The 23,774-nt window shown below is 46.9% G+C and overlaps 3 protein-coding genes and 1 non-coding gene across 4 annotated transcripts; 1 reads left to right on the forward strand and 3 right to left on the reverse strand.

Annotated features, from left to right (window-relative positions):
• Window positions 1-753: 753 nt before the first annotated feature.
• On the forward strand, window positions 754-9,234 carry LOC117866488 (uncharacterized). The gene is given in 9 exon segments (XM_072295755.1): window positions 754-1,128; window positions 1,278-2,096; window positions 6,704-6,820; window positions 6,907-7,123; window positions 7,126-7,198; window positions 7,201-7,450; window positions 7,452-7,606; window positions 7,609-8,722; window positions 8,861-9,234. Coding segments are annotated over 7 exon segments (2,718 nt in total). The 5' UTR covers window positions 754-1,128; window positions 1,278-1,287; the 3' UTR covers window positions 8,706-8,722; window positions 8,861-9,234.
• Window positions 9,235-13,247: 4,013 nt separating this feature from the next.
• On the reverse strand, window positions 13,248-13,386 carry LOC117834903 (small nucleolar RNA Z247). Its single transcript, XR_004635857.1, has one exon. It is a non-coding gene; the product is annotated as a small nucleolar RNA Z247 (small nucleolar RNA).
• Window positions 13,387-15,066: 1,680 nt separating this feature from the next.
• On the reverse strand, window positions 15,067-17,127 carry LOC140220300 (aspartic proteinase nepenthesin-2-like). Its single transcript, XM_072290320.1, has 3 exons — window positions 17,015-17,127; window positions 15,457-15,933; window positions 15,067-15,382 (listed from the first exon to the last, which is right to left on the reverse strand). Exons 1-3 carry the CDS (start codon window positions 17,125-17,127, stop codon window positions 15,067-15,069), a joined length of 906 nt encoding a protein of 301 aa, XP_072146421.1.
• Window positions 17,128-22,628: 5,501 nt separating this feature from the next.
• Window positions 22,629-23,473, reverse strand: LOC140223664 (metallothionein-like protein 1B). The gene is made up of 2 exons (XM_072295732.1): window positions 23,313-23,473; window positions 22,629-23,064 (listed from the first exon to the last, which is right to left on the reverse strand). Exons 1-2 carry the CDS (start codon window positions 23,363-23,365, stop codon window positions 22,896-22,898), a joined length of 222 nt encoding a protein of 73 aa, XP_072151833.1. The 5' UTR covers window positions 23,366-23,473; the 3' UTR covers window positions 22,629-22,895.
• Between the last annotated feature and the right edge of the window lie 301 nt (window positions 23,474-23,774).

The raw sequence follows: 23,774 nt of genomic DNA on the forward strand, positions 1-23,774 counted from the left end.
ATGTCAATATCTATGCATAGTCGCTTGATCATCGCAACTAGGATGCAGATGCTCTGTTTCGGCGTGCAATGAAAGTAGTGATCCAATGCTCTATTTCGGTGTGATTTTTCTGTTGTGTGCGTAACTCTGCTCCACAGAACACGGTGCCCTGCTAGGTCCTGTTGTTATTTGTTACTTGTCTCCTTTCCCTTTTCTTCAAAACTGAGTTTCCCATGGAAGTGTCACATCTGTGTGTCAGATTTGGTTGGTGAAGTACTATTACGATGTCTGCCATGTGCATGTACGTTTGCATTGGAACCTGGAGGTCATCCTAGCCGGCTAAATTTTACTCTTTTTTGCAGTACTATAATGACCTCGTCGACATTATAGTACTGCAAAAAAATAAACATGTATGCTGGACGCTACCTTCCTCTAGGATTTCATGTACTCTAGGATTTCATGTACGCCGGAAGATTTCTCCAAGAACAAAGCATGCATGAACAACATGTCTACCCTTTATCGAAAAAATAAACATGTCTGTGGAGCTGAGACTAATGTCACGACTTGTCCCGGGTGCCCAGTAGCATGTATAGGCATGGTTGCATGAAACTGTAAGCAATTAAAAAAAGATCTCGACAACAAGTGGACGGGGGTAGATTGGATTTGCCAAGAAATTGTAAGGAAACTTTTCAAAGTTGACAGGGACTAAAGAAATTGCGTTGATTATCCGGGACCCTTCACAGTCAACAGGGACTAAAGAAATTCCACTGATATTTCAGGCTGTGATCAATTAGTTTCTACACTGATAGGAATCTATACCATTACATTGATATATCTTGTCCACCAACGGAAGAAAAATGGAGAAAGGAGATGCTGTGGCCACCGAAAGGGAGGTGATGTGCAGGCAGGAGCAATACTTCTGCCTTTTGCTGTAGCCGCATGGGCCAGTACAGAATCGATAAGCCAGTACAGAATCCTATCCACTTCTGCCTCCACCATCGATAAGCTTTCCCCTTGACTCCTGTCGATCCGGTGCTTCCAAGGCAGGAGCAAGCTTGGCGCAGGCAACTAACAGCTCCTCGGCAGCAAGTTGGAGCCAATCTAGCGGTGGGAATTTCCACTCCGGTGACAAGGAGAGGGCGGCAACCGGTGAGTCCCTGCTCACTTCTGTTCTTTGTGCCCGTCTGCAGACCTCCGAGACCACTAGGCACTCGACAGCACTATAATTCATCATCACGCGCCCCTGCTTGCTACACCTATACCCATATCGTACAACCTTACTCATTGCTCTTGCCCAGGGACAAATCCATGGAGATCGTGACAGGGGCAATTCCAAGCCTCCTGCACAAGCTCGGTGAGTTGCTAGTTGGCGAGTACAATCTGCAAAAGGAGGTGAAGGGAGGGATCATCTTCCTCCAAGCTGAGCTCGAGAGCATGCAAGGTGCCCTCGAGAAGATCTCGAGGACACCAGCAGACAAGATTGACGACCAGGACAAGATGTGGGCTAGGAAAGTGAGAGAGATGTCCTACGATATAGAGGACAATATTGACAAATATATCGTGCAGTGCAAGGGGAGGAAGACGGCCGAACAGCATAGCTTCAAGGAAGCCATTGATAGGACCCTCAAATGGTTCAGGCAGCCTAAGATTCGTCGTAAGATTGCTACAGAAATCAGAGAGATTAAGAACCGTGTGATCGAGGTGCACGAGCGGCGCCGCAGGTATGAGGTCAGCCTTGGTGTTGATAAGCCTGTAACTGTGGACCCTCGTTTATTTGCTCAGTACACGGACGTGAAAGAGCTTGTTGGCATTGATGAGGCGAGGGATGAATTAATCAATAAGATTTTCTTAGAAGAGAATGAAGTTCTCTTGAAGCAAGGTAGGATAGTTTCAATTGTTGGATTTGGAGGCCTGGGAAAGACAACTCTTGCCACTGCAGTGTACAAAAAGATTAGAGCACAATTTGATTGCCATGCTTTTGTTTCTGTTTCTCAAACTCCTGACCTCAAGAAACTGTACAACGGCTTGCTATATGATCTTGGCAAGAGCATCAATGAAGAAACATTGGGTGAGAGGCAGCTCATAGAAGTACTCAGAGAATTCCTTGAAGACAAAAGGTATGAAAGCATTCCTTTCGTCAATTTATACATATGAACTTTTTTTGGACTGATAATTTATGCCCTCTGTTCACAATACTATAAGTCTACATAGGTTAATTAAATGTTCATGCACGTGGCACAACATTGTTAAGTGCAAATAATTTACTCACTGGCATTTTGTTTTGACAAGATTCTGAGTGGCTTATTTTATCCACAGACTTGCCAATACAGCTGCTCCCGAGCTATTTTAGTTTAATCATTGAACCATTAGCAGTGGTCTAGTTTGCTTAATTTTCTTGTAGCGGGTATGAACAACATTAGAGCTTTCTTCAGTCGTTAAACCACTATTTTTGGCTAATAACTTGGCATATGTGTAGGTATTTTGTTGTTGTTGATGACGTATGGGATATATCAGTTTGGAAAATGATTAGATGTGCTTTGCCTGATAATAATGTTGGATACACTATTATTACAACCACCCGTATTTCTCATGTTGCTGAACAAGCTGGAGGTGCTTACAACATGAAACCTCTTTCTTTGAATAACTCCCGAAAACTACTGTATAGAAGAATATTTGGTAATGGGAACAAAGACAACAATGAAGCAGAAGAAAAATATCATGAGGAGATGGCCGAAGTATCTGACACAATACTGAAGAAATGCGCTGGTGTGCCATTAGCTATAATTACAATGGCTAGTTTGCTAGCTTGCAAAGCAAGAAATAAAATGGAGTGGTATGAGGTGTACAATTCTGTTGGTTATGGTCTGGAAAATAATCTAGATGTGGAGAATATGAGAAAGATTTTGTTATTTAGCTATAATGATCTACCATGCCATTTAAGGACTTGCTTGTTATATTTGAGCATGTTTCCTGAAGATTTTGAAATTGAGAAGGATCGTTTGATAAGGATGTGGATAGGTGAAGGTTTTATTCAATGTGAAAAAGTAGGGAAGAGCCTATTTGAACTCGGAGAGAGTTACTTCAATGAGCTTATAAACAGAAGCATGATCCAACCAATACATGATAGTTCAGATGTTATGATATATAGCTGTCGTGTACATGATATGGTGCTTGATCTTATCCGCTCCTTGTCAAGTGAAGAAAACATTGTTACTGTACTAAGTAACATGGGAGGGACATCTCCGTCAAATGCAATACGAAGGTTGTCCCTTCAAAATGGAAAGGGAAGTTATGTAATGGCTCAAGCTACTTTCAGCATGCAACATACAAGGTCAGCTGTTGTCTTTCCAGCTGCTGCTTCTTTAGTGCCGCCTCTTGCCCGCTGCCGAGTTTTACGTGTTCTAGATTTAGAGGACTGCGATCTTTCACAAGCTAATAGTAGCCTTAAGTACCTTGGGAATCTACATCACTTGAGGTACTTGAGGCTCTGTAAGACAGGTATTTCTCAGCTCCCGGAAGAAATAGGAAACCTGCAGTTTCTACAAACATTGGATGTAAGGTGTAATGAAATTTCCAGGTTGCCTTCAAGTGTTGTCCAGCTAAGAAAGTTGATGTGCCTATACATTGACCGGGATACAAGTGCACCGGACGGAATTGGAAACCTGACATGCCTTGAACAGCTGTCAGTGTTACTCATTGATGACTCCACCAGAAACAATGTAGAAGAGTTGGGCCAGCTAACTGAACTGAGGCAGCTGTCCATTCGATTGGACAAGTGGAACGACAAGCTGTTGGAGTGCCTATGCAAGCTACAAAAGATGCAGAAACTAGTTGTCAACGGTCCTAGTCAGCGCAACATCGGCGGATTGGATACCTGGGTTGCCCCTCGACATCTCTGTTTATTGAGTACACAAGACAGCTGTTGGTTTTCAATACTGCCGGCTTGGGTGAATCCATCGCTTCTTCTGGACCTCACAAATCTATACATTGCCGTGAGGGAGCTACATCAGGCCGATCTTGAAATCCTTGGGAGGTTGCCAGCTCTCCACCTTCTAGACCTGGAGGTGGACAATAAGAACCTTAGTATCCATGCGGGATTCGTTGTTGGTGCTGGTGCGTTCCCGTGCCTTGTAAGATGTTACTTCTGTCAATTTGTGTGGCCAGTGGTATTTCAGCATGGAGCAATGCCAAGGCTCAGAAAGCTTTGGTTCTCGCCATTTTATGTGGAGGAGGCAAGAGGAATTGCCTGCAATGATGGTAGTCTCAACTTGGACTTGGGGAACCTGCCATCGCTGCAGGATGTCAAGGCTAACCTGCGATGTGATGGTGCTGGCAAGGAGGAGGTGGAGCAAGCCAAGGCTGCGCTGACGCATGCAGCTGAAATGCATCCCAATAATCCCTTATATTCGATCTATATTACGGGTGCTTGATGATATGATATCAAGCTGTCGTGTACATGATATGGTGCCTGATCTTATCCGCTCCTTGTCAAGTGAAGAAAATTTTGTTACTGTACTAAGTAATATGGGAGGCACATCTCCGACGATTCGGAGGTTGTCCCTTCAGAATGGCCAGAAAAGTCATGTGATGGCTCAAGCTACTTTCAGCGTGCAACATATAAGGTTAGTTGTTGTCTTTCCAGCTGCTGCTTCTTTAGTGCCGCCTCTTGCCTACTGCCGAGTTTTACGTGTTCTAAATTTAGAGGACTGCAATCTTTCACATGCTAATAGTAGCCTTAAGTACCTTGGGAATCTGCATCACTTGATGTACTTGGGACTCATCTACATCACTTGATGTACTTGGGACTTCGGCAGACATGTATTTATCATCTCCCAGAACAAATAGGAAACCTGCAGTTTCTACAAACATTGGATGTAGGGCACAACAAAATTTCTAGGATGCCTTCAAGTGTTGTCCAGCTAAGAAAGTTGATGTGCATACATTTACTGGTCTACAAGAGTTCCAAACGGAATTGGCAGTGGTAGTTCAACATGGAGCTATGCTAAGGCTCAGAGAGGTTGTGTTCTTGTCCTTTTATCTGCAGGAGACAAGAGAAATTGCCTGCAATGACGATAGTCTCGACTTGGGCCTGGGAAACCTGCCATCGCTGCACCATGTCAAGGCTGACCTGCGATGTCATGGTGCTGGTAAGGAGGCAAAGCAAGCCAAGGCCACGCTGATGCATGAAGCTGAAATGCATCCCAATCATCCCTAACATTCGATTTTTATTGGGCCCATTTGTATCTACTTATTTGCCGCTTATCGGTAGAAATAATCCATAAGCCCACCCATACACCCTGCTTAAATTTCGCTTACCAGCCAAGCCGCTTAGCCCACAAGCGAGAATAGAACTAGCGCCCCGCTTTTGTTGTATGCGGTCTCGGAGGCGCTTCTCCCGCAAGCGGAGAAATTTTTCCCCAATACCCCTCCACTCCACCAACACCCTACCCTCCGCCCCCGCGCCATCGGTCCCGTACCCGCCGCTGGCTCTGTGCGCCGCCCTCCACCCGCCGCCATCCGCCGGCTCCCTGCCCAGATCCCGTCCGTCGCCTCCCTATGCATGCGCTCCCCGCGAACAGTGGTCGTGTTTTCTAAAAAAAATGTTCAAAATTTCTTTTCATTTCCTAGTTGAGACCTCAATCCGGATTCAATAATATGAATATGATTTTTTCACTGATTTTAACCCATTATTTCAATCACTTGCAGTTAAAATTTGACTTAAATAAACAAATTCCTATTAATGATCCATCATTAAAAATAGCAAACAGACCAAAAAATAGACTAACTTTTGAGATGGACTACCAAATGTCGTATGTGGGGAGTAGAAAAAGTGTGGAGGGCAGCGGTGGAAAAAAAATTTGTCTTTGCCGAGTGCCTCCACAAACACTCGGCAAACTTCTACGTTTGCCGAGTGTCAACGAAAAACACTCGGCGAACTTTATTGTTTGCCAAGTGTCTGGACGGGGCACTCGGCAAACCACTTCTTTGCCGAGTGTCCGCGTCGGGCACTCGGCAAAGTACTAACGGCCGGCCCACTTCCCCTAACGGACGGCGCACGTGCGAGCCACGTGCTGGTGTTTACCGAGTGTCAAATTGTTGCCGAGTGTCGTGTGTATGTTCGTCGAGTGTCTTATTTGGGACACTCGGCAAACCACAGCTTTGCCGAGTGTATAATCTTCGCTGAGTGTCTGCCAGTATACACTCGGCAAAGGTTGTGTATGCCGAGTGCCCGAAAGAAAGCACTCGGCAAAGAATTTACACTCGGCAAAATTCCTATTTCCGGTAGTGCACTTGGAGATGAGACCACTAGTCCCCTCCTCTTACTGCCCCTGGTATCAAAGATGGCATGGCCTTCCACAGAGACCAGCTTCAAGTGGGTACCGCCATAGAAGAAATCTTCAGCTAATTGCATTTGGAATGTGATCCTCTATTTCAGCTGTAGTTTTTATAGTTACTGTTCTAGATTAAAGTTGTTTATTCCCCATTTTAAAAACATCTTCACTTTGATGGAGTATGGTCCTTACCTGTTGTTTATTTAAATAAAGTTTAGAGTGCACTTGTGGTCTAGTTCATCTTGGATGTTTCTTTTGCAGTTCCCTTATTATACATCATTACACTGTTGCAGTCTCATGGATCATTACTTGCTTTGTTCACTAGTCAATGCTTCTATTATTTTACTACATTGTCCATTCCCAGTTACCGTTTTCATCTTTCTCAAAATTAGGATTTTTCAGTTGGAATTTGGGAATGACATCGCAATTACCACCACAGTTGGAGGTGCTTCCTTCACACCAGACATTCTGGATCAGCAAAATCTTGCTCTTGTTGATAATATGCCTAGGTAACTTTTTATGCATTTCATATCTTTATCTCTGAAGTGTTTCCTGAAAAGGATATTTTTTTACAGATTTGTCATGATTTTTTCAGGGAAGCAGTTAGTATGTTTGATGATGCAGTCAATCCATATGTTGGTTCTGAGATCATGGAAAAGACTCCCCAGGGACTTGACAATCCTATTGTGTTGTGGGATGACATTATCAAAGGAGCTGGTCAAGAATTTCATAATGTGAAGGACTTCCGTGCTCAGTTGTGTAAGTATGCCATCGTGAAAGGATTTGTATACCGACTCATAAAAAATGAAACCACTGCACTCGCGTCACTGTAAAATGTGCTGCGGAGGGGGGTTGCACCTGGCGGTTGCATGCGTCCGAATCATCTCGTAACAGAAATTTGTTATCAAGAAAATGACAGATGAACATACCTGTGGAGGAGGAAGTGGAGAGGGTCAGCGTCGAGCAACAAGACAGTGGCTGACTACTATCATTAAAGAGAAGCTGCATGAGAACCCAACGTTTAAGCCAAAGGACCTTGTAAAGGAACTATATGAACAAGACGGAGTTACACTAACATATTCGCAGGTTTGGCGAGGTGAAGTAGCACAGAAAGAGCTGTATCATGCTATCAGGGAGACTCAGTCATTTACCCTGGTATTGTCAGAGGCTTGCAGAGACCAACCCAGGTAGTATAAGTGTGCTGGTGGATACGAAATTCCGTCGCTTTTTTGTTGCATTCCATGCTTGTTTGCATGGCTTTGTAAATGGATGCAGACCTCTCATATTTCTGGACAAATCCCACTAAAAGCGACAAACGAGTACAAGTTGCTCGTGGCTGCTGCAGTTGATACCGATGATGGTGTATTTCCGGTGGCATTTAATGTGGTTGAAGATGAAAATTATGATATCTGGGGTTGGTTCTTAATGCAGCTGAAAATGGCTCTCCAAATTCACAACTACCCTTGCACCGACATGACATTCTTGTCCAGTGGACAAAAGGGTCTAGATGCTGCTGTCTCTCGAGTGTTTGAGGATAGCCAACATGCCTCCTGTTTGCATCATATCATGGAGGGGATGCTTGAGGATTTTCCTCGTGCGGCCCAAGCATGCAGCATCGAGGATTTTAATGTGTCCATCGAAAGCATAAGGCATATATCCGGTCAAGCTGCTGAATGGATCATTGCAAGGCAGCCAGAACATTGGTCGGATGCCTTTTCCACAGGCCGCCGGTATGATCATTTCTCCCTGAACATTGTTGATGCCTTCAATAACTGGATACCAACGAAGAAGGAGAGTTCCATAGTGCTGATGACAGACTCGTTGAGAATGAAAATCAAGGAAGTAATAGAATCAAGGCGTGAAGCTTGCAATGCGTGGGAGGGGCGGCCTTTAACACCCACTATGGAATACAAAGTGCAGGATGAGATGTTGAAGGCTGGAAAGATGACTATGCTGTGCTCCTCTGAGACTCTGTTTGAAGTGAGGGGCAATGCGATTTTTGTCGTCAATCTTGCGGCTCGTGAGTGCACGTGCCGAAGGTGGCAACAGTCTGGTCTCCCCTGCATGCACGCCGTTGCTGTGTGCAACAGGCTTGGGTGCTCTTTCTATGACTACTGCTTAGAGTTTTTGACAGTGAAAAGGTACCGGGAAACTTACTCAGGTATAATCTTTCCAATACCTGACATGGACAGCTTCGATTTTAGTGCTGGGGCAAATGAAATCCCGCCTCCCAAGCAACGTACATCGGATGAACCAAGAAGGAAGCGGTCTAACCCCAACAAGACAAGCACTCTTGTAAGGCTCTGCAGCAGGTGCAAGCAAACAGGCCACAACAAGGCAACCTGTGAAGTTGAGTTTGTAGACAGAAGCAACCTCTTCATCTCTACTCTCTAGGTGTACAGCGACAGCAGGTACTTGGTGTCTTTCTTCCTTGAATTCTGAATTTATTTGTTTTTACATTAATCAGTTTACTTTGAGTATTTGCTGTATTCCCCTGTTGATGTTGGTAAACAAGCCATGTCGAGCTGACATATGTTTTGCCATTACAGTGTCAAATTAAGGATCTGATGTTCCGATATAGTGCAGCAGCTAGCTGGAGAGAACATGGTGGTTTCTTTTCTCAGGGATGGGATGCAGCGAAGCAAAGCCTCTCCAGTGGTCCGATTCTTGCTGCGATTTGTAGTTTCTTGGGTGGAAAGGTGTGGAGATGCAGTCATACATAGGACGTTAACATATATAGCTTGTGATGATGATGATGATGTCGCTGAAACAGCAGCGTAGATGGTTAGCATAGTTTTTTTCCTTAATCTAAAAAAATCTAGTCGGCCCGGCTCTGCTAGGGCTCGTTTTAGTTGTAAACACATGGAGTAATCGTCTGAATTCAGAGATGAGTTACTGTGTTGCATTGACGGCAGTTTTTATACATTTAATTGGAATCGATTAAAAGTTTTTCTTCATTTCATCGTCTCGTCTCTACTAGCTAGTGAGTAGTGACTGGATCGATCAGTCATCGCTGGAGCTGGAGGAGTCGAGATGGCACTGAAAGAAATTAGGGAACTATGGCTGCCTATCTTGGCTGACCATAGGTTGCATGTTTATATATGGGAGTTCCAAACAACTCCAGATAAATTACAAGTCCTAGTTGGTTAGAGTCCGATTCCATTGTGTAGAGATACATCTTGTAGATAAACTAAACAATCTGTCCTATCTATAATGGAACCAGAATCTAGAACCAACCCTATGCTTTCGGTTACAGGAGATATTATATCTCTAACACCCCCTCTCAATCTAAAGAATCTGTCACTTGAAGATTTAGATTGCGCACAAAATTTTCCATCTGTCGAACTAGTAAGCTTTAGTAAAACCATCTGCCAACTGATCTCCAGAAGGTATGAAACGAACCTGAAGTTGTTCATTTATAACTCGTTCACGTACAAAATGAAAGTCGAATTCAATATGTTTTGCTCTAGCATGAAAGACTGGATTAGCTGACAGATACGTCACTCCCAAATTATCACACTATAAAATAGGTGCTTGATTAACTTTCAACCTGAGCTGGCCTAGCAAGGATTCCAGCCATATTATTTCAGCCGTTGCATTTGCTATGGATTTATATTCAGCTTCAGTACTTGATCTAGAGATCGTTGCTTGCTTTCTAGAACTCCAGGACACAAGATTATTTCCAAAGAATATTGCAAAACCACCGGTGGACTTTCTGTCATCCACACTACCAGCCCAATCAGCATCAGAGAAACCACTGATAAGAGTACTCATAGATTTCTGAATTTTAAGTCCCAAATTCATAGAGTATTTGATATACCTGAGTATACGCTTGACTGCTGTCCAATGTATGGTAGTAGGAGCATGTAGAAATTGACAAACTTTATTAACTGAGTACGACAAATATGGGTGAGTCAACGTCAAATATTGAAGCGCACCAACAATGCTCCTGTACTGAGTGCTATCATTAGGACCAAGCGCCTCACCTTCATGACTGGAAAGTTTCTCTGAAGCTGACAATGGAGTAGATGACAGTTTGCAGCTAGTCATACCAACTCGTGCAAGAATATCACGCGCATATTTTCCTTGTGAGAGGAGAATACCATCTTTTTCCTTCTTAACTTCAATACCCAGGAAATAATGCAGCTCACCAAGATCTTTCAAGGCAAATTCTTTCTTCAAATCCTCAAGTAAGGCCCGCACGGCATCTGTTGACGAACTTGTGACAATAATATCATCCACATAAATAAGCATATAGATTATCACATTCCCTTTATTGTAGATAAAAAGGCAGCTATTGGACTTGGAGGATGTAAATCCAAGGGAGATCAATTTCGAGCTTAACCTTGAATACCACGCTCTCGGCGCTTGCTTTAAACCATAAATTGCCTTGTCTAATTTGCACACAAAATTTGGTCAACCTGGATCTTCAAAACTAGGCGGCTGCTTCATATAGACTTCCTCTTCCAGAACACCATGTAAAAACGCGTTCTGTACATCGAGCTGTCGAAGACACCAACCTCTGGAAACAGCAATAGACAAAACAAGCCTGACAGTAGCTATCTTGACAACAGGACTAAAAGTATCCTCATAATCAATACCATACCGTTGTTTGAAACTTTTGGCCACCAATCTAGCTTTGTATCTGTGTATGGTTCCATCGGCTTTATTCTTGATCTTGAAAACCCATTTGCAATCAATCAAATTGCTTCCTGATTTTTCTGGAACAAGGTGCCATGTCCCATTACGTATTAATGCATCATACTCCTCTTGCATAGCATGTCGCCACTTAGCATCTCCAAGTGCATCTTGGACAGATTCAGGTTCACCAGTAGAACAAAGGAAACCATATCTTATCATGCCATCATACATCTTTTTGGGTTTAACAATCCCGCTATGCAACCTGGTTTGTCTCCTGGATGAATTTTCTGGCGCAACAGACAGCGAACCAGGTGCTGAATCGGGAGTAGCAGGTGCATTAGAACTGGTGGGGACATGTGGCGCTGGCGGACTAGGCACTAGCGGCGATTGCGCAGGAAGACCCGGAGGTGCGTACGAGTTGGGCCCAGCCCCCCCCATGCGGCAGACCCGGACTGGCCGAAATAGGTGCGGGAGCGTCGCTTGGTGCAGCTGAAGTCCCACGTGGATCGCTGCGGTCCCCTGGCGCAGGTGCAGCGCAGGGATCTTCCTGAGTGCTGGCGTCCGGATACGTTGTGGCAGATGGGATCCAGAGCGGCACAGGAGAAAACACAACGCCAGGAGAAGAATTTGTAGCCGCTTCTTCTGCAAAAAATTCCTGCGATGCATCATTAAAACCAGGATTAGTAGCATCAGTAATATTGGAAGCAAAACAATTATCATCCCCGGGATCTCGAAGAGACTCAGGAAGAAGGATAATTTCTTTGCGAAGTTGAGCACCCGCATTGAGATGAAGTTTAGCAAAAGGAAAAACAGCTTCATCGAAGATGACATCACGGGAGATGTAGATGCGACCAGTAGAGATGTCAAGACATTTAAACCCTTTGTGCATGGAACTATAACCAAGGAAAGCACATTGGGTAGATCGGAAAGAAAGTTTTCTAGAATTGTAAGGTCTTAGATTCGACCAGCATGCACAGCCAAAAATACGTAACTTATCATAGCAGGGTTGCTCATGGAGGAGGCGCACATGAGGAACTTCGTAGTTGATAACTTTGCTAGGGAGAAGATTAATAAGATAAGTTGCGGTAAGAAACGCTTGATCCCAAAATTTTAAGGGCATAGAGGCATGTGCAAGAAGAGCTAGGCCGACTTCAACAATATGTCGATGTTTTCTTTCTGCGGCGCCATTCTGTTGATGAGCATGAGGACACGACACACGATGATCAATGCCAATACGCTGAAAAAAAGAATGCAACTTTTCATATTCGCCTCCCCAATCAGACTGAAGACAGAGAATTTTTTTGTTGAATTTTCTTTCGATGAGATTCTGAAAGTCTTGGAAGACTTGAAAAACATCAGATTTATGCCGCAAAAGATAGATCCAAGTGTATTTACTGTAATCATCAATGAAGCTAACATAGTAAGTATGTCGCCCAACACAAACTGGTGCAGGCCCCCAAACATCCGAGTAGATCAAATCAAGAGGAGCACTAGAAATTTTATTTGAAACTGAATAGGGAAGCTGATGGCTCTTGGCCCTTTGACATGAACCACAAACTGTCTCCAAACTTTTATTATTATCACACGGCAAATTATTAGAACTAAGAATTCTCTCGACAATGGGAATAGCTGGGTGGCCTAGCCTACTATGCCATTGAGAAGGTGACGGCAGAATTTTCTTCGTGTCCTTGTCCTTAATAAGAAAGAAATTTGAATGAAATTCAAGAAAAGTGTTGTTGTCATGAGTTAATTTATGAACAGAGATGAGATTTTTGTGGGAGCTAGGAACATGGAGAATATTATTGAGATGAAGATTTTTATGCGGGGTATGAAAAATTGTATGCCCAATATTACTGATGTGCATACCTGAGCCGCTTGCAGTATGAACCTGATCTCGTCCGGTGTACTTGTCGCGTACTGTAAGCTTCTCCAGTTCACTGGTTACATGATCTGTAGCACCACTATCAACATACCAATTAGTGTCATAGACATAACAAGTCTCGACCGCGCCTGCGATCTTGCCATGCTGCTGGTCGTCGTTGTCGTAGCGGTACCAGCACCTTGGAGCTTCATGCCCGACCTTCTTACAAATTTGGCACTGGACTTTCTTCTTGGATGAGCCGACGCTACTGTTGCTGTTGCTGCCTTGATTCTGACCTCCACGTCCTTGACCGAACCAACCATTACCACGGCCACCACCACGATTTCCACGGCCACGATTGGAGCCACGACCGCGCAAGGCTGAGTTGACCGAAGATTAAAATTGGCCAGCTTCTTGGAACATCTCTAGACGCAGATCATACTCGATCAAATGAGAGTAGAGATCCGAGAGCGAAATCAGATCACCACGGCCAAGCATCGACGACACAAAAGGATGATAATCAAAATCGAGGCCATTGAGAATATGAGCAACAACTTCTTCATCACTGACGGGCTTCCCAGCAGCTGCGATTTCATCTTTAATGCTTTGCATCTTGTTGAAGTATGCTGAGGTAGACAGGCTTCCCTTCTTGAGGGTTGCCAGTTGCATGCACAAATTTGTCACCCACGCTGTTGATTGCGCCGCAAACATATTCCAGCGCTTTCCATGCTTCAGCAGAGGTAGTCGTGGTCGCTACTCCTGCCAGCACTTCCGTGGTAATTGAGTTTAGCAGGTAGCTGAGAAGTTGTTGATCCGTACTTACCCACGAAATATACTCGGGGTTAGAAATCTCTTGCTTCTTGCCTTCAACCTTCACTTCTAGGACTTTCCATGGCGCCGAAACAGATCCTTCCAGCATGCCGACGAGCTGGGCGCCTCGCACGGCAGGGAGGAATTGCGCCTTCCATAGGACATAGTTGTCCCGCATGAGCTTCTCGGACACAACCGGCCCGAGCTGAACCGAAGAGGAAGAAGATGACGCCATGGGTGGCTTCGACGTGTATTTGTAGATGTATTAGGAAGAGGTAGCTCTGATTACCATGAAAGAAATTAGGGAACTATGGCTGCCTATCTTGGCTGACCATAGGTTGCATGTTTATATATGGGAGTTCCAAACAACTCCAGATAGATTACATGCAAGTCCTAGTTGGTTAGAGTCCGATTCCATTGTGTAGAGATACATCTTGTAGATAAACTAAACCATATGTCCTATCTATAATGGAACCAGAATCTAGAACCAACCCTATGCTTTCGGTTACAGGAGATATTATGGGTGCCTTTGGTTGGGCTTTCCAACATACTTTTGCTTTTGCAAAAGCCAAAAGCCAACCAAAGGGCCTAAAAGCTCTACGTGCTTTTGCCCAAAAGCTACTTTTGCTCTAGTACAAAATCAAAAGCACCTTACCCCCTGCTTTCAAGTGCTTTTGGGGTAAAAAATTACCCACCTGCCAGTGATTATGAAGGTAACAATTCATTTTTTGCCCTGATCTATTTCTCCTGACGCGTCCATCCGCTCCTCCCCATCGCCGGCCCGTCGCCGCACCCCACCACCCGTCACCGCAGGATGCCGTCCGCCGGCCCGCTATCCGCCGCCCCCGGTCGCCGGTCCGCTTCCCGCCGACCCGGCGCCCCCGGCCACCCGCCACACCCTCGCCCCTGGACGACCGCTGCCCGATGACCCTGACCGCCGTTGCCCGACGCCCGTCGCCCCAGGTCGCCGGCTGCTGGCCAGCCGTCCGCCATCCGCCAACCCGCTGTCCGCCGGCCCGCCTCCCGACGCCCCCGGCCGCCCGCCACACCCCGCCCCCCGGACGGCCGCTGGCCCGATGCCCCCGACCGCCGCACCCCGCCGCTCGTCGCCCCCGATTGCCGGCCGCCGGCCCACCGTCCACCGCTACCTGCTCATCCATGTTGAAGGATGGCATTCTTGTATAGAACTTTTGATGGATATAATTCTATTTATGTGGACCAATCACTTTAATGGATAAAAAATATATAAAATTTATTTTGTTACGAGCAATTTGCATATAAACACACTCACAGACCTTTAGGGGCATTACAGGTATTTCTTACACAGCCTACAATTTCACAGCTCCTCTAACCAAACGGTCTTTTGCTTTTCCCACAGCTGCTTTTTCACAGCCCACAGCTCACAGCAGCTTTACCAAAAGCCACAGCCGAACCAAACACACCCTATATCTCTAACAGGCACTGCTCCGGTGCCAAGTAGACGGCGCCTTCCTTGAGGTCGAAGGTGAAGCGCGTGTCCACCTGCTGCATGGCGCCGATGATCGTCCTTGCCCACTTGGATGTCCCTGGCGCCACGGCCAGGCAGACGTGTTCCACCACCGCCATGAACATCTGTTGTGGCCGGAGCACCAGCTCGACGCCGGGCTCCTCGAAGTGCAACGTCACCGTCGGTAGTTGCTCCCAAACGTTATCGGCGGCTCCGCGGAGGCGGAGGCAGAAGCCGTAGACGGCGAAGCTCACGCGGGGGCAGCCCGAGATGCTGCTTCACGTGCTCCACCATCACCATGGTTGTCATCCCGATGTCGATGACGGTGCCACCTCCGTACCGCATACCCCGGAAGGTTCTCCCGTCGACGCCGGCCGGGCAGCCTGCGCCCGGCCACGCTGACGCCAGCCAGGTGGACGGAGTAGACCCTGTTGTGCACGCCGTCGTCGCCCTCGCCCATGCAACGCTCGATCCTGGTGCGCTGCATGCGGCCCGTGGCCGGAGCGTCGTCGCCGAACCGGAGGAAGCCGCGGCGGCCCGGCCACCGCGGGCCCAGGAGGCAGTAGGAGAAGCGGTGCACGCCGCGCTTGGTGAGCTCCGTGACCAGCGAGCCGTCCCGCCTCCGCCTGCCCAGGCTGAGGACGCCGGCGAGCACACCGTGGCTCTGAAACTCCTCGGTGCGGTGCGCACACCCGAACAGGAACCCGGGCACCTCCGCGCCGTTGCCGGAGCCGATAGCGAAGGTGTCGCGGACGAGGAAGCCCGTGGCGGAGCTGTTGTCCTCGTGGTGAGCGTCGAACTGGCACTTGGGCGCCGCCGCCAGGCTGGTAGGGTTCGTTCGAGCACAGACGGCTCGTGGGGTTTTCAGGGACGAGCGACGGCGAGGTGGACGGATCGAACGGCGGCGGTGTCAATCAGCTCAATCGCATCAGCATGCATCAATTTGCAAGCATCCGTTTCTGATCTGCATGCATATCCCTTTCCTCTGTATTTGATTTGATCCTACTACCACAAGAAGGTATGCACGAATTGATGATTCCTATCACCAACTGATGCATCTCTGCTCGTTGCATATCCAACAACTGATCGAGCACATTAAGCATGCGCGGCAGACCAGAGCAGGATATTCCGTTGGCCCTTCTTTGCTCTTGCCTATAGATAGCCAAAAGGGCGGCCCAGCCCGGCCTGGCACGAGCACGAATAGGCCCAACCTGTTTAGACCCGCCTAACTGTCGTGCTAGGCCGAGCCGGCCCGCGTGCCGAAGAAGCGGCCCAGGCCCGGCCTGCTACCTTCTTACGCAGGCCGTGCCGGCCCGCTGGCCCGGCGGGCCTTAACAGCCTCACCGTGCCCGTGCCAGCCCGTGACACGTTTTAAGAAAAACCCCTCACCAGAATCAAATTTATCACAGTTTCAAAGCCAAATTCAAAACTTAGTTTCAACATATTCACAGAAACTTAGTTTCAACATATTCATAGATTCAACTGATTCACAAAGATTCACACAGATTCACAATCACAATAACACAAACAAATTTGAATATTATTTTGAGCTGTTTGTATTGTTGCCTCATTAAAAACCTTTGTAGGTAAAAACTCACACCTAATGAGAAAACCCTACAAAGGAAAAAAGAGTACAGCCAGCTCATAAGTTCATTGTTCAGATACACAATCACACAAGTTCACAACTCAACTGACAACTCACAACTCACAAGTCACAAGACCTACACAAGCACAACAGCATGAGGCTTCTCACTTCTGAGTTCTAACTTGCTCCTGAACACTGACAGAGCACCAACAGGGCAGCAGGCATCTAGCTTCTGCAAAAAATGATAGGAGGATTAGAGATCTAGCTCCTGAACACTAACAAGTATGTTGAATAGAAGTAAATGAGAGTAGAAAACTTACTCATCAAGATACAAATCCTCAAATGACTCTTCAAGTTCGGTATCGTCGATGGTATGCTGCAGTCTTGCATCTCCTTGCTCCCAATCCTTGATCAAAGCCAAGATCTCCACCATCTCAGGGGTCAGACGACATCGTCGCTCCTCAATGATCCTGCCAGTGGTACTAAATGCAGATTCTGAAGATATAGTAGAGACAGGCACAGTCATAACATCCCTAGCTAAGATAGATAGAACAGGATATGATAACTTATGCTCATGCCACCAGGTCAATATGTTGAAGTCATCATCATATTAATTGATAGTGTCACTGTCTAGGTAAGCAGACAGTTCAGAAGCAGCAGCAAGAGAGGCACCTGTTTGAGCAGCTTGCAACAAAGCACTAGCAGATTGTCTCCTAGACAGGGAGGAGGAAACAAAAGTAGAACCCAGGCCAGCACCAAGGCTAGCAGCAGAATAAGTAGATGAAGCAGCCTGGGAACCAAAGATCTTACCCCAAGCAGTCTTCTTCTTACCTGCAAGGCCTGGCTGAGTGGCCCTCTACATCCTCACAGAACCATACTTAGCTTCATATTTGCCAAAGATTGTAGACAATTCAGCTCTTACATCAGTTAAGTAACTAGAATAATCCTTACCAGTTAGCTGAGACATCAGCTGAAGCACATTGCTAAAACTAGTAATCTTAGCTCTAGGATCCAATATAAAAGTAAAGGCATAAAGCATAGGTATATCAGCCCAATAATCTAAGAACTTAGACTTCATGGGTGCAACAACATGTTTCAGATCAGCATCATTAGCATAGAAATTAAGGTGCCCAGCTATCTCAAGAATATGATGCAAGATTAATGGAGTAGTAGGATAGTAAACACCAGACAGAATAACAGTAGAATCATAGAATTGTTCAAGAAATATCAGAATTTTTTCAGCAATATACCAGTGTAATTCTATCAGAATTGTTTGACCTTCAACCAAACCATATTGAGTGGTTATGAACTGATGGAATGTGGTTTTATGGGGCAATAGATGCTTCAACATGAGATAAGTTGAATTCCATCTAACATCCATGTCCAAAGAAAACTTACGAGGACGGACACCAACAACAATGCAATATGACTTGTATGCTGCAATACGTTGGTTAGAACAATTCAGGAATGAAATTGCAGTTCTAAATGAACTAAGCATAGGCTTGAAAACATCAAGGCCAGCCTTAACAATAAGATTAATGATGTGACAAGCACAACGCTGATGAAAAAAAAGTCTACCTATGTAACCAGTCAGTGAAGGATGAAGCTTACCAATGGCGGCAGTGTTTGCCGATGCATTATCCAGTGTGATAGAAAATATCTTATCATTTAAACCATAATCAGTAGCAACAGTTGTAATGCGCTCAGCAACATTATCAGCATTATGAGAAACATAAATTAAATGAAGGCCTAAGATCCTCTTCTCTAGTTGCCAATCAGCATTCACATAATGAGCAACCACACTAAGGTAATCTTCCTTAGCATTACCAAACCATATGTCAGATGTAAGAGCAACAGAGGAAACAAATTGCAAAGAAGCCAGGAGTTTAGTACGACGCTCATCAAAATACTTAACAAAATCTCTGGTGGTGGTTTGTCTAGACACACAACTGAATCTAGGATTATGAGCAATATTAATATACTCCTCAAATGCATCAGACTCACCAAAGCATAAAGGAAGGTCTAGTCTAGCAATCAATCTGCACAACTGGATACGAGCAACATCAGGATTGTACTCCCACATATGGAGAGAGCCATCAGGATTGTACTTTAGTTGGGACTAAGCCATACGTGAAGCACCTAGCAAGACTGGGCACTTTGGAAGGTGCCTATGCAAGTGTCCAGTACCGCTAGAAGACTTACCAGAATAAACTTTCTTGCAATGTAGGCACTTAGCACCAGTTCTTACCCTCTTGTTATTCTTTACCTCGTACAGAGGCTCAAAGTCATCCCACACCTTAGAGGTGCAAGAACGAGTCCTCTTGCTGCCCGTACTCTCCGTGCCCGGACCAGCACCAGAGCCAGCAGCAGCAGGTGGTGGAGAATCTCCACGACCTGGCTGAGCATCGGGGACGGCACCACCAAGCAGCGCCCGCCGATCCACCTCCAAATCAGAATCATCATCTCCGGTCTCCCCCATCAACCGCAACTCATCATTGAGGCAGGTTGGATAGTCGTCGTCCATCCTCGAGCACACCCGGAACACACCCTCGAGCCCTCCACCGTTGACGTCGTCGCCTCGGCGGCTCCGTTCCTCAACGACGCGCGGCCCATGTAGGAGACCTACAAGAGTCAAGAGAAGAAAGTGAGGGAGGCGGATCTGCGAGGGGTCGAAGAAGAAGAGGAACGAGAGGAGTGAGGAGGTTGTTTACCTGCGCAGCCGGAGCCCGGAGCCGGAGAAGACGAACCGCAATGGTGGGGAACCAGGGAGTGAGGTGGATCTGCGAGGGTCGGGGGGAGGAGGCGAGGAACCGAGGGAGGCGGAGGGCCGGAGTGGCTAAGGGAGAAGCGGGGTTACGGGGAGGGAGGCGGATAGGTGACCGGCGAGCCGGCGGCGGGCGAGGACGCCGGATCTGAGAGGGGACTAGGGGAGGAGTAGTTACACGGGTAGGGAGGTGGAGCCGGCGGAGGGGCCACGGCCACCAGCAAGCCGGCGGCGGGCGAGGACGCCGGATCTGAGAGTGGAGGAGCAGTTACGGGGGGAGGGAGGCGGAGGGGCCACCGGCGAGCCGGCGGCGGGCAAGGACGGCGGAGGATCTAGGGGAGGAGGCGAGGAGCCGGGAGGGAGCGGGGAGGAGGCGAGGAGCCGGGAGAGGGCAAGAGACAGAGGCGGCTCGATGCGGGAGCGGGGGGTGGGGGGGTAGGGTTTCGGCCGTGGGCGAGGGCGCCGCTGGCCTTATATACTTGCCGTTGGCCGGGCCGAGGCAGGCCTGGTAGGCCTTAACAGGCCGTGCCGGCCGTTGCTGGCCCACGGGCTAAATGGGCCAGGTCATGCCGGGCCAGCCCACCTGCTGATGCAGCGGCCCAGGCCCGGCCCGTGATGTAGGCCGGGCTGGCCCGGCCTGCAAGGCTGCCATGTCGGGCCGTGCCTGTACCGGGCCAAAATGTCGTGCTGTGGGCCGGCTCACGGGCCGCGGGCCAAATGGAAATCTATACTCTTGCCCCCACTGCGATGGCCTCTTGGCCAGGGGCCTTGCCGGCGATGTGTGGGATGCGGGTAGCTGCAGGGTTGTGCTGGCGCCGGCTGGACCAAAGGCCACGTCCTCCCCTCTCCCCCTGGCCCTGTGTCGCCCCTAGCCTGCCGCTTTGTCCAAGGCCCTTTGGCTGGGTTGTTGGGAGGCACCTCTGGCGGACATTGCTCCTTGTCCTGCGCTGGTTCGGTCTCTCCGACGAGGCCTTTGCGCGAAGCTCGGTTGCCCGGCGATTGGCTGGTTGCTCCGGTCGGTGCCTCATGAAGGTCCCATTCTGCTGCTCTGCTGACATCGGCGACTTCCTCTTAATATGTCGCCGCGGCCATCTTTGGCTGTGCAACGAGAGTGTCGCACAGAGTGCGGGGAGGTTCTCCACCTCCGCATAGCCTAGGTCGTGTTGATGGTACGTTGTCTTCTGTGCCATATATCCTGCAGCGAAAGCGTCGCGCCTGTGCGCGGGGAGGCTCCTCTACCTCCGCATAGTTCGGTGATGGCTTCCATCAACCCCTTATTCAGCAAAGCAGCAAGCAAAGCTCTATTATCTGGGATGTACGCTATCAATCTCCCTTGGTGGTGACCGCTGTGGTTCTGAGACAATATCTTCTGCTCGTTACTGGCTCGAATTCGTCCTCTCTGCTTGATTGTTTTTGGTCACTAATTTTTGGTGGCCTCTGCTCCTCTGGGGCTTCCTTCCCCTGGAAGGCATCAAAGGTGGCTGAATTCTTTGGCAACTTGTGAAGCCAGTCTGTTGGCTTGATGCGTGTGACTCTAATCATGGATGTTGTGTTCACCTCGGCGACTAGGTTGTGTGTCAATGATTCGATTCAGGTGGGGCTTTGTCCTCCCTGTTGCCAACCTTCATTGATACGAACTGGTTTGCCTTCGATGGTTAGCTTCTATTTGTGGATTGGTTGCTTAGTGGTGGTACCTCCCAGCGATTTGTGGCCTGCCTCACCTTGGGCTTGGTGTGCCCCTAGTCACCTTGGTTCTTTTGTTTCGTTTTCTTCTCGTGTGTCAAGTGAGTGTGCTGCGATTGTAATCCCTTGTGGCTTCCTTTCTTATTCCTCCTGTGTATCATGATCACCAATCCGTAGGATTGGTTGTTTGATCTTGTAATCTCTCTTTGAAGAAATGAAATGTTCAGGTGGGCTTTCTTAGCCCCCCGTTGACTCTTTAAGAAAACAATTTGCAAGCATCCTTCTTTCCGATCTGCATATCCTCCCCCTCAGTAATTTGATGCTGCAGTCTAGAGATCCATATGCACGAACTGATGCATTTCAGGAACAAGTCTGAATTTTTTAAGAAGAAAAGGTCTCCCCCTGTTTTATTCCCCCTTTTCAGGCGCAAAACAAAGAGCAACATGTGTGAATGTGTACAGAAACAGATTGCATTGCTCTCTTGCTTTTGCTAATTGGTTTCTTATTCTCCGGTTGAGGCGATTACTACTTGTTCTGTACTCTAATACACAAAAAAACAACAAACAAAAGGAAAAAACAAGCAAAATCAAAATCTTCAATCTGCAGCATGAGTAATTCCCCAGAATTTTTGGACCAAAATGGTTAGGCAACAACTTTTTTTGTTTTGCTTCCCAAGCCGTTACGGTCCGTTGGACATGTATGTGGATTATGTTGTTTCTGGACAGTTTTGGTCCAATGTGTGACCTATAGCTCATGTTTTCTAGTTGTCCTATTCGCTCCGGATATTTTTGAGGAGTCAGAGTGTTTTGATGGGATTTTCTCATGGTTTATGGTTGCAAATGTTATTCCAAGCTGTTGTTGAAGGTGTCCATAAATATCTTAGTTCTACAAAAAAAATTTGGCTCGTGCTCAATCTTTTTTTGTCTCGCATGTCATTATAGCTCACTCGAACGTGCCTGTGGTTTCTTGTGTTTTGGCCTTTTGGGGCTGTTTTGGTCCAATGCGTTAGCAGTGAGCTATAGCTCATATTTTTTTGGTTTTCATCTATCTTTGCTTTGGATTTATTGGAGTCAATTTTTTTAATTTGGACTTTTATCAAAAAAAAAGAGTGCTATAGCTCATGGTTTACGGCCACAAATAACTTTTCATGGCTATTGAAGATGTCCATGGATATCTTCATTCTGTAGAATTTTTGGCTCAAAGGACGACCTATAGCTCGTATTTTTTTCTTTTTGAAATGAACTGGCATAAGAGCTGCCTGTTCGTTGCAAGGTCTATCAAACATGTTTGTGGATTTTTTTTTTTTTTGTTCTTGGTAATATTTTTTTTTGCTCAATGCGTGAGCTATAACTCTTGTTTTTGGTCTTTCTATTCTTTCTGGTTTTGTTGGGGGAGTAGCATTTGTGAATCTGAGTAAACTGTGGACCTGGTGCTGCTGATGCAAGGGCTTGTTTTCACTTTGTGATAAAATAAAATACAACGCAAACTACACAAAAGCAAACCAGTTTTATGTATTCATCACTCTGGACTGACCATTACAAAGACACATGCGCACATACAGAGATGCGTACATGGTTTAATTTGTAACGATCAACACACACACACATACATGAGCGCAAGGTAGCAAACCACACACATGCATGCTGGAGATGGAGCCAAACCGATACACATGAATTTCGCTCATCCTTATTGTTGTCAATCAATCATCACACACAAGCAGAGTAGCAGCATGCATCCAACTCCAACGAAGGCAATCAGCAGTTACAGGGGTTGCACTTGCAGTTGTCACCGCAGCTGCAGCCGTGGGCGGTCTCGCCGGACTCCGCCGCCTCCTCGAACTGGGCCTTCTTCTCCGGGGCCACGCCGAGGACGACGGTGGCCTGGGCGGCGCTGCTCTTCTCCTCCAGGTCAGGGTACATCTTGCTGCAACAAGTAGTGAACGCCAAATTTTAGTAGTCTGTTGACAGCAGCAACAAGGAACTACGAACAGATCGATTATTCTTCAGTCGACGACGCTTGAGTATCTTGTTAATCGATATCACAACGAACGAGAAGAATAGAATGATGGAATGATTTAATTTCCGTCAAAGAAAGGAGATCATGGAATCTTAGAAGTATTTGCAAGAAGCATCAGCAAAGAATAGAATGATGGAGATGCATATATTACGTACCCGCACTTGCAGCTCGAGCCGCAGTTGCAGCTTGATCCGCAGCTGCAAGACATCTTCAAGAAGCTGAAAACTCGGTGTGGATGGAAAACAAGTGCTTTGAGATTGCTTGAGCACACTGAACTGAAGAGACCCAACCCCAACACCGCCTTTTATAGCAGTGGATGGATGGATGGATGGATGGATGGAATTATTGCCTTGTGTGTACGTCCTTGTCTTCCAATTTGAAAGTAACCGTATCGGAAGAAAATGCGCCCGGTTGCTTTCTGCAGACAGAGTCACACAATAAGGTAATAAGGCGTGCTTGACTTGTCTTCCCATCTCATGGACATCATTGACACACACCAGCACGTTTATCAATTCACAAGGATGCAAAGACCCAATAATTCCTTGCCGGCAAGAAATGTGCCTCCTTTGTTCCTTCTCGAATTTTTCCTTTCCAATTCAAAGCAGGTTGCTTTCAGA

The sequence above is a fragment of the Setaria viridis genome, chromosome 8, assembly GCF_005286985.2.
Source record: "Setaria viridis chromosome 8, Setaria_viridis_v4.0, whole genome shotgun sequence".
Lineage (NCBI taxonomy): Eukaryota > Viridiplantae > Streptophyta > Magnoliopsida > Poales > Poaceae > Setaria > Setaria viridis.